Source organism: Neoarius graeffei, chromosome 4, assembly GCF_027579695.1.
Source record: "Neoarius graeffei isolate fNeoGra1 chromosome 4, fNeoGra1.pri, whole genome shotgun sequence".
In the NCBI taxonomy this organism is placed as follows: Eukaryota; Metazoa; Chordata; class Actinopteri; order Siluriformes; family Ariidae; genus Neoarius; species Neoarius graeffei.
The window spans coordinates 67,683,491-67,692,055 of record NC_083572.1 but is presented as its reverse complement, the minus strand read 5'-3'; the positions used below and the strand labels follow the sequence as shown (position 1 = coordinate 67,692,055).

The 8,565-nt window shown below is 41.5% G+C and overlaps 1 protein-coding gene across 1 annotated transcript in view; it reads right to left on the bottom strand.

The window, feature by feature from the left end:
* Positions 1 to 1,345: 1,345 nt before the first annotated feature.
* The window catches only part of LOC132885167 (prostacyclin synthase-like), a 31,232-nt gene continuing 24,012 nt past the window's right edge, over positions 1,346 to 8,565 (bottom strand). The window contains exons 7-10 of the mRNA XM_060919518.1: positions 5,419 to 5,563; positions 4,634 to 4,815; positions 2,968 to 3,119; positions 1,346 to 1,739 (exon numbers count right to left, since the gene is read on the bottom strand). Of these exons, the coding sequence (XP_060775501.1) occupies positions 1,580 to 1,739; positions 2,968 to 3,119; positions 4,634 to 4,815; positions 5,419 to 5,563 (639 nt within the window). The 3' untranslated portion in view covers positions 1,346 to 1,579. The remainder of the gene's footprint in view (positions 1,740 to 2,967; positions 3,120 to 4,633; positions 4,816 to 5,418; positions 5,564 to 8,565) is intronic.

Sequence of the window (8,565 nt, the reverse complement as noted above, 5' to 3'; positions counted from 1 at the left end):
ACCTGCTGGTTGACCAGGGCCTTTCTGTGTGGAGTTTGCATGTTCTCCTCATGCCTACATGGGTTTCCTCCAGGTACTCACAGTCAAAAGACAACTGTCTACTCTAAATTGCCCATTGGTGTGAATATGAATGGCTGTCTGTCTCTCTGTGTTAGTTTTGCGATAGACTGGCAACCTGTCCAGGGTGTACCCGGCCTCTCACCCAATGTCAGCTGGCACTGGCTGCAGCTCACCCATAACCCACAATGGATAAGCAGCATTGAAAATAGATGAATAACTGAACCTTAAGGACAACTAATATACCTTTAAAACTTTACTCTAAAAGCTAATTAAAAGTACACAACCTGCACCTTCCCAGGTAAAAGATATATACTATAGGCAGAAAAGATGTACTTGATGGAACTGCAAAAAGGATAAGCACAGGTCGGTACCTTTATTTTTGATAATTAAACCCTGTAGTGATTCAGACATTTTGTCTTGCAGTGTTAATGACCTCTTGTGTTTGAATGTGTGTGTGACGGATGCTCTTTTTTTTTTTCCAAAGCACTTTACAATTGAGACACAGAAGTTTTAAGGACCTTGACAAAACAAATTATGAAAAAATAACACTTTTAATCAATTTGTGTTAACCTGGAATCTGGAACATAAGTATAAATCAGGATCCACAAAAATGAGAAATTTAGATTTATATAAAGTCAGGAACAATCAGGACAAGGGTCACTAACCAGTCTAACCAGGGAATCCTCATGTCCTGTTCTTATTTAGCCCAGCTTTAGGATTAGTGTCTACAAGGGCACTACAGTGACACACTGTAGTAAAGCAGTACAGCTATTAGAACCATCAACTCTGTAGCCTGTACTCAAATATTTATGGATGGTTAGAACCAGACACTATAGTTATAAATACAGAGTGCTTAGTCAGAGGAAAGGTTCCACGTTATTTGAAATTCTGTGAATGCATGAATCATGTTTTACCATGGGCATCAGGGCGGAAAAATGGCAAAGTCCCACAGTTCAGAAAAAATGGCAAAGTCCCACTGCTCAGTTTTACCATGGGCATCAGGCATTAAAACGGCAAAGTCCCAACTTTCGGTTTTACCAGGGGCCAGTGCGACTCGGAGGCCCGCGCGGCAGAAGGTTTTTAATCCGTCGTTAGTTAACTTTACATTTTATTTGTTCAAACCTGCTTCAAAATGCCTAAAACCGTATCCTTTTCTATAAAAAAAAAAAGTATTTTTCCACTATTTTTCATAAAGTATGAATGAATTTATTTATTTATTTCGAACATGTATAAAAAAAATGTAATTATTTGTACATACAAAAGAAAGAAATTGAGAAATTAAAAAAATAAAATAACAAAGAGCTAAGACATTACAAAACACCACACATTGTTAGAAAAAGGAGTGGGAAGAAATGATAAGTAAGTAAATAGAAATGATAATATACAATTACAAACTCAAGTGAGATACAGAGTATTGAAATATATATATATTTACACAATTATGTACAGTTATATGTAAAAAGTATGAAAAATGTTAAATAAATATGTATAGGTTATCTGGGTAATTGGTACAGGTGGATTATAGTGAAAAAGGATGTTCTCTGCATTTGTATCGGATCTGAAGTTCCTTGTTCGGCTGTAGCATTCCAAAACCATAGCGACTGACATCCACTTCAGGCACCTGAGCTTTAGGGTCATGCAGCTCAATGTCCAGATGGAACAGAACCAGGAACACAAACCTGGACAGCACAGAAAGACAGAATGACATACTGTATATAGAAACAGTTTCAGCACTGGGTAGGTTTTCATGGTCACGTCTTTAAAATGTTTTACTCAAGTGCAAACTTGAAAATGCATGCCTTAGGGACATGGACATGTTTACCTACAGTGGGAATGTTGTGTATCTCTTTAAATGGCCTTTGCTTGTGCAACAGCTGGATTGGCCGCTACAATATGGTATAACTGCTTTATAACATTCATGTGTGTGTGTGTGTGTGTGTGTGAAGTTTAATCACTGTGGCCCTCTGTGTTTAAAGGAAAAGGCAACTTTTGTACAAAATCACCACAAATAGATAGATAAATATATAAAGTAATCGATCATGGAATTTATAGAGAAAGAACAGACCGCATAACAGTATCTTTTAACGTTTAATAATATGGGCTTGCGCTGAGCTCAGCGAAGATGCGTTCCACCATATTGATCTACTGCGTGACGTCATGCGGCCCACCACTGAAAAGAACTCTCCAGTGCTTCATAGTAATAAGGCAAAAAACCAGTACAATTGCTTCTTCAAAGTTTCACCAAATGGTTTTATTTATGCAACTTAAAGCTCATAATACTGTATAACTTTGGTCGAGTAAAAACACGGAACAAAAACATGGCTGAATCCTGAATGACTCCTATTTGGATTTGTCCTACCAAGCCTACTGCGCATGCGCGAAGCGGCTCGGCTCGGTTTTCCCTTTCGGGCGCTCTCGTTTTCTGTTAGAATTTGGTAAAGAAAAAAATTTATAAATATTATTTACCAGCTTACCGGGTCCATGAACATAAACCTGACAGCTGACAAGGTCGGGATATAAACGAATCAAATACAAGCCACCTGCCGGGACTCCTTACTGTCATCACAGTGATCTGTCTGTAAACACTGTTTTCATGGGCCCAGTGACGTCACAGATCAGAGGGAGGCGCATTAACGAAAGATTCTGATTGGTTTATAGTTGCCCACAATCTCAAAATGGCTGCCTCCTCCAACTTCGACTCCTCTGTGTCAATTCATGATTTCAAAGTTAAAAATATTTTTTCATGTTCGATATATAATGGAAATAATTAACGGAATTGATTACGTATATGTTTTTCTCCTATTACACACACTGTACAAAAGTTGCCTTATCCTTTAAGTGCAGTCAGTAAGCTGAAAGGTGTTTGCCTTCCTTTGAGGGATGCATTTTGTCTCCGAGGATACTTACTGTCTGATGGACTGAACTGCAAATGGCTTTCCCAGGCACCCGTTGAGCCCTGCTCCCCAAGGCATGGTGTAATACTTCAGCCTCCTCCCACCTTTAAAGAAGTCTTTTTTTACTGTTCCGTCTGCTTTAAGAAATCGGTCATACTTGAATTTCTGTAAAAAAATTAGCAGAGGAGACATGGTTGATTAGCAAATCATGATTTGCATGCACAAAAAAAAAAATGTTCTCACGACTGTGTGAGAGATTAATGTTTGATACAGTACAATGCTCCACATTCATTCAATCAGGACTGCAATCAGGTTACCATGGTACGGTCATTTCATGTGACATCAGGTGAGATTTTCCAAACTGATAGTTTTGTTTGGGTAATTGTAGTCATGACGCCAGTAGTGACTTTTCCGCCAATTAGCTTCTTTCTATTATCATGGCACCTTAATCCTGTGGTTAACATGCCCTGGGTTAAACCTTTCTAAGGTGTAATCCATGGTAAGTGTAAAGTCTGAACTCGGAGTGTGTGTGTAAGAGAGAGAAAGGACATGGTCTTTTCCTTATTTATGCTCACAATACTTTTGATGACTTGGATGATACAAGTAGACACAGTAGGGTGTTTTAAACTACACTGAAAAATCGCTGAAAATGGTCATTCAGGAACTTCTGAAAATTATGAGTGCAGTTTCGATAATTCTAAAGCACACACAGTATCTATTCATGTAGTCACTGTTAGTAAAGGGGTTGGTGTAGTGCTGTTTTGGGAATGCATTTTTTTTTTTTAATAATAGTGTTACTATTGTGTGTATACATTTAAGATTTATCATTTAAGATTGTACATAGAAGTATATATTTCAGATTTTATTCATATTTTATATATAGCTCATGTCCCCAATTAGTAGGCTACTTGTGGCCAACTACAAGTTTGACACTTTAAAGGAGAACTGAAGGCAAATTTTTTATTATCATCAAAATTCTATTTATCTCATTTTATTAAATATAGGAATGCATTTCTGACAGCTATTTTGTCACTGCTATAGCAAGTTATGAGTGTTTGAAATATGCTCTGTAATATATCAGTCCATATGTCAAAGGAATGGCTGTAAACGAGATTCGTTGAGACCTGTGCGAGACATCATAGGACGGAAGTAAAACGTACAGCGGAAATCAAAGTGACCAACGTCTGCCAACGTTGTCAAAAGACGCGCGCGCCCTCTTTCAAATGCTGACGTAATCAAGTTGGAAGTTTTGTTTGTTTTGATAGCAATTAGGAAAGTTTGAAAAAAGTAGCCAGTAATCGTCATTTAAACTCATTTTTGTGCAATATTTCGTTTGGAAAACAGTTTCCAAAATGGCAGCACTGACACCTGGCTGACACTTCACGTTTCGAAGTCTCGCACAAATCTCGTGAAGATCGTGTGGATAAGCGACGCCTGCCGTGGACCAAACGAACTAAATTCAGCATGGCTAAAAACTGAATAGGCCGATAAGTATAATATTTAATTGCAATTAGTTGCCAATACGAGTCATGATATAAGGTTACTAAAACTGAAAACGTAATTGAATAACACGTTAATTAAGAAATAAAGCAAGTTTAAAAATGACTTCAGTTCTCCTTTAATAAAAGTTGTTGATGGAATATAATTGTGTGTCTATATATGTTTGACTCTTTGTGTACCTCAGGTTCAGTATATATTTCTGGGTCCATCTGTGGACTTATGAAAGGGAGCAGACAGACACGGTCACCCTTCCTCAGATCATATTCTTGTCCATCTGCCATGTGCAGTGTCTTGTCCTGCAGGACCTCCCGAGTAATGAAAGGGGCAGCAGTCAGGCGGAGAGTCTCTTCCAGCACACTGTCTAAATTAACATTTGAAAAGCAATTTAATAAATTAACCACAACCTTACAACCATAATGTATTGTATAATTTCCCTTGTGAGATCCAGTAGTGCTACACCATACTCTTCTACAAACAAACACACAAATACTAACGTGCTGAAGGTACACTTGTTGAGTGGACTCTTTTCTAATGCTTGCCTGGTGCAACCTTTGGTCTTCCATGAGTCAAACCTTGAATACTCCTTTGCACTGTTCTTTTCAGAGCAGGCTAAATCTGTACCTTAGGTTAATCTCCTGGAGACACATTAGAGCTGTGTGGTGTGGGCGATATGACGATGCACTATCGTCACTGCTAGAAAGGCATTGCATTTCTTAGCGTATCACAGCTTCCTTCTTTCAGTAATTTTTAGAAACTGAATGCACCGGATTAGTTGAAAAGGATACCATGGTAGAGAATGCCCGACCAATGACATGTTAACAGCCACCACATTTGTGATGTGTTCTTTCAGAATAAGATATTTAATACATAACAAGATATGTATTTTATTTAACTAAAACTTCTCACAACAGACCAAGTAAACAAACACTATTGCTATTTTTCGAAAGAGGAGTATGAGACTTGCCAAACACAGGTGTTGGTTCCTGGAGGTTGAGTGTGTCGGTTCCAGGCACTGTGACACTCTTAAACTCCTTTCTCACTGCCCTCATGGCCTCTGAGTGGGTCAGAAGGAAGGCCATGAGCCAGAATGCAGCAGGGCCCACATTACCCTGAAAGAAGAGAACAATATGCAAAATTACAGCTCTTCTCCTGACTTTATCAGTTTAGAACTATCGCTAACATTTTCTTTCATTACTGCGTTTCGGCCTGCCTCCTCCACAACCAGTGGAACACTGAGGTGTATGGGTATATTACGTAAAACTGAATACAATTTGAATCACACTTTGTAATAACAGTGGAAGCTTACATCTGATAAGCACAGTATGCCATTTATTAGCTAGTGCAATAAGTGGAGCCAAAAACAGAACATGTCCTCGGACAATGATCTATAGTAGCGTTCAAATCTGGTTAGCTTCACAGCACCAATGTCAAAGGAGGTCCACTGGGAGCAAATGAAAGACAGAATGTTAAAATTACGAACATAACTATGGTCAGCACATTTTTTTACTAGCACTTGGATGAATGGACCATGACCAGAGAATACATTAAAGGTGGCTTGAAAAGGCCGATTTAGTCCAACGTATTAACTATAAATGAAAAAAAAAAAAAAGTGTTTATGTTTTCACAAGAAGAGTCATTTAAATCATGCAGCATCACCAGTGGTGGAATCGTAAATGCATTCAGGTATGAATATATCCATTCTAAAATGCATTTATGAATTGTTTGTTGTACATTATAGACAAAGACAGACACCCATATTGCACTGGCGAAACTACAGCAAAACAGCATACATTATACAGTATATAAAGTGAATGGATAATATAAAGATATAAAATGCAGCAGTACACTACCACACATTGATTTAAATCCTAAACTTGCATGAGCAGAGTGACATATCACAAACTCAACGAGAGGAAAATAAAGAAATATTGTTCAACAGTGCTCTCCTCTGGCTAGTTGGCCAATGTGTCAAACAATCTCACAATCTCCTTTTCAGATTTATGGAGCTCATTTCTTGTACCACACGCTCACACTGAGCAATACTGGGGGGAAAAAAAGACAGGATGAATCTGTGTAGTTTTCATTGGACATCTAATCTTTCTTGATTTCTCTCAGAGTGTGTGGTAGAAATGAGTGATATAAGTCTTTATACCTACAGACACCTGAGAAAGGAGGACTGATAGGAAAGAAGAAATAATTGTGGATGAAATAATATCTGCTTGATATTTCAACTTTCCTACACATGGAAACAATACTCTGGACAATGTTTACACCATGCATAAAGATGCCTACAAAGCCCTACTCCTCCCCCACCTTGGTGCCTCAGATCACTCCACTGTTATGCTAATGCCAGCATACAGGCCGCTGATTAAAGTCACCAAACCAGCTACAAAACAGATATCTGACTGGAGCATGTTCAGACAGGCGGCCACCTACAACAACACCACAGATCTCCAGGAGTACACGGAGACCGTCACTGCCTACATGAGGAAGTGCATGGACGACGTTACGGTCACCAGAACCATCTCCATTCGGGCCAATCAGAAGCCATGGCTGACAGGGGAAGTCCATAGGCTCCTGTGGGCTCGGAACGCTGCCTTCAGAGCTGGGGATGAGGTGGGCCTGAGGACAGCTAGGGCCAATCTGTCACGAGGCATCAGGGTGGCCAAGAGACAGTATTCCAGACACATTGGTGACCATTTCAACGACAGCAGAGACACCAGGAACCTGTGGCGGGGGATTCAGACCATCACAGACTACAAGCCCTCGCCAGAGACCTATGACAACTCCACGTCTCTGCTGAATCAGTTGAACGATTTCTTCGCTCGCTTTGAGGCAGACAACAGCGCCACGGCACAGAAGATCCCACCACCTCCCGGCGACCAGGTGTTGACGCTGTCCCCAGACAGCGTGAGAAGAGCTCTCAGGACAACAAATGCACGAAAAGCCCCGGGTCCTGATAACATTCCTGGTCGTGTCCTGAGAAACTGTGCCGAGGAGCTCACAGATGTCTTTACAGACATCTTCAACATCTCGTTGAGCCAGGCTGTTGTCCCCACGTGCCTCAAAACCACCATCAACCCGGTCCCGAAGAAGCCGTCTCCCTCCTGCTTCAATGACTACCGCCCTGTCGCACTCACTCCCATCCTCATGAAGTGCTTCGAGTGGCTAGTCATGCGGCATATCAAGTTTGCCCTCCCCCCCACCCTGGATCCTTTGCAGTTTTCATATCAGTCCAACCGTTCGACCGATGACGCCATCTCCACTGCCCTCCACTCAGTCCTCACCCACCTGGAGACAAAAGACTCGTATGTCAGAATGCTGTTCATAGACTTTAGCTCAGCATTCAACACAATCATTCCTCAGCAGCTCCTTCACAAACTGGACCAGCTGGGACTCAACACCTCCCTGTGCAACTGGCTGCTGGACTTCCTGATGGGGAGACCACAGACTGTACGGGTTGGCAGCAACTCCTCCAGCACCATCACACTGAACATGGGGGCCCCCCCAAGGATGTGTGCTAAGCCCCCTCCTCTTCACTCTGCTGACCCATGACTGCACACCAACATCCAGCTCAAATCTCTTCATTAAGTTTGCAGATGACACGACTGTGGTGGGTCTCATCAACAATGGCGATGAGACAATCTACAGGAGTGAGGTGAGCCGCTTGGCCACGTGGTGCAAGGACAACAATCTCCGTCTGAACGTGGAGAAGATGAAGGAGATTGTTGTGGACTTCAGGAGAGAGCACACCCAGCATACTCCACTATCGACGGTGCTGCAGTGGAGAGGGTGAGCAGCACCAAGTTTCTGGGTGTGCACATCTCTGAAGACCTGTCCTGGAGCAACAACACCGCATCACTGGCCAAAAAAGCCCAACAGCGTCTGTACTTCCTCCGCAAACTGAGGAGAGCAAGAGCCCCGGCCCCCATCATGCACACTTTCTACAGAGGCACCATCGAGAACATCCTGACCAGCTGCATCACTGTGTGGTACGGCACCTGCACTGTGTCCTGCTGCAAGTCTCTGCAGCGCATCGTGAGAGCAGCTGAGAGGATCATTGGTGTCTCTCTCCCTTCTCTAATGGATATTTATAACTCCCACCTCACCC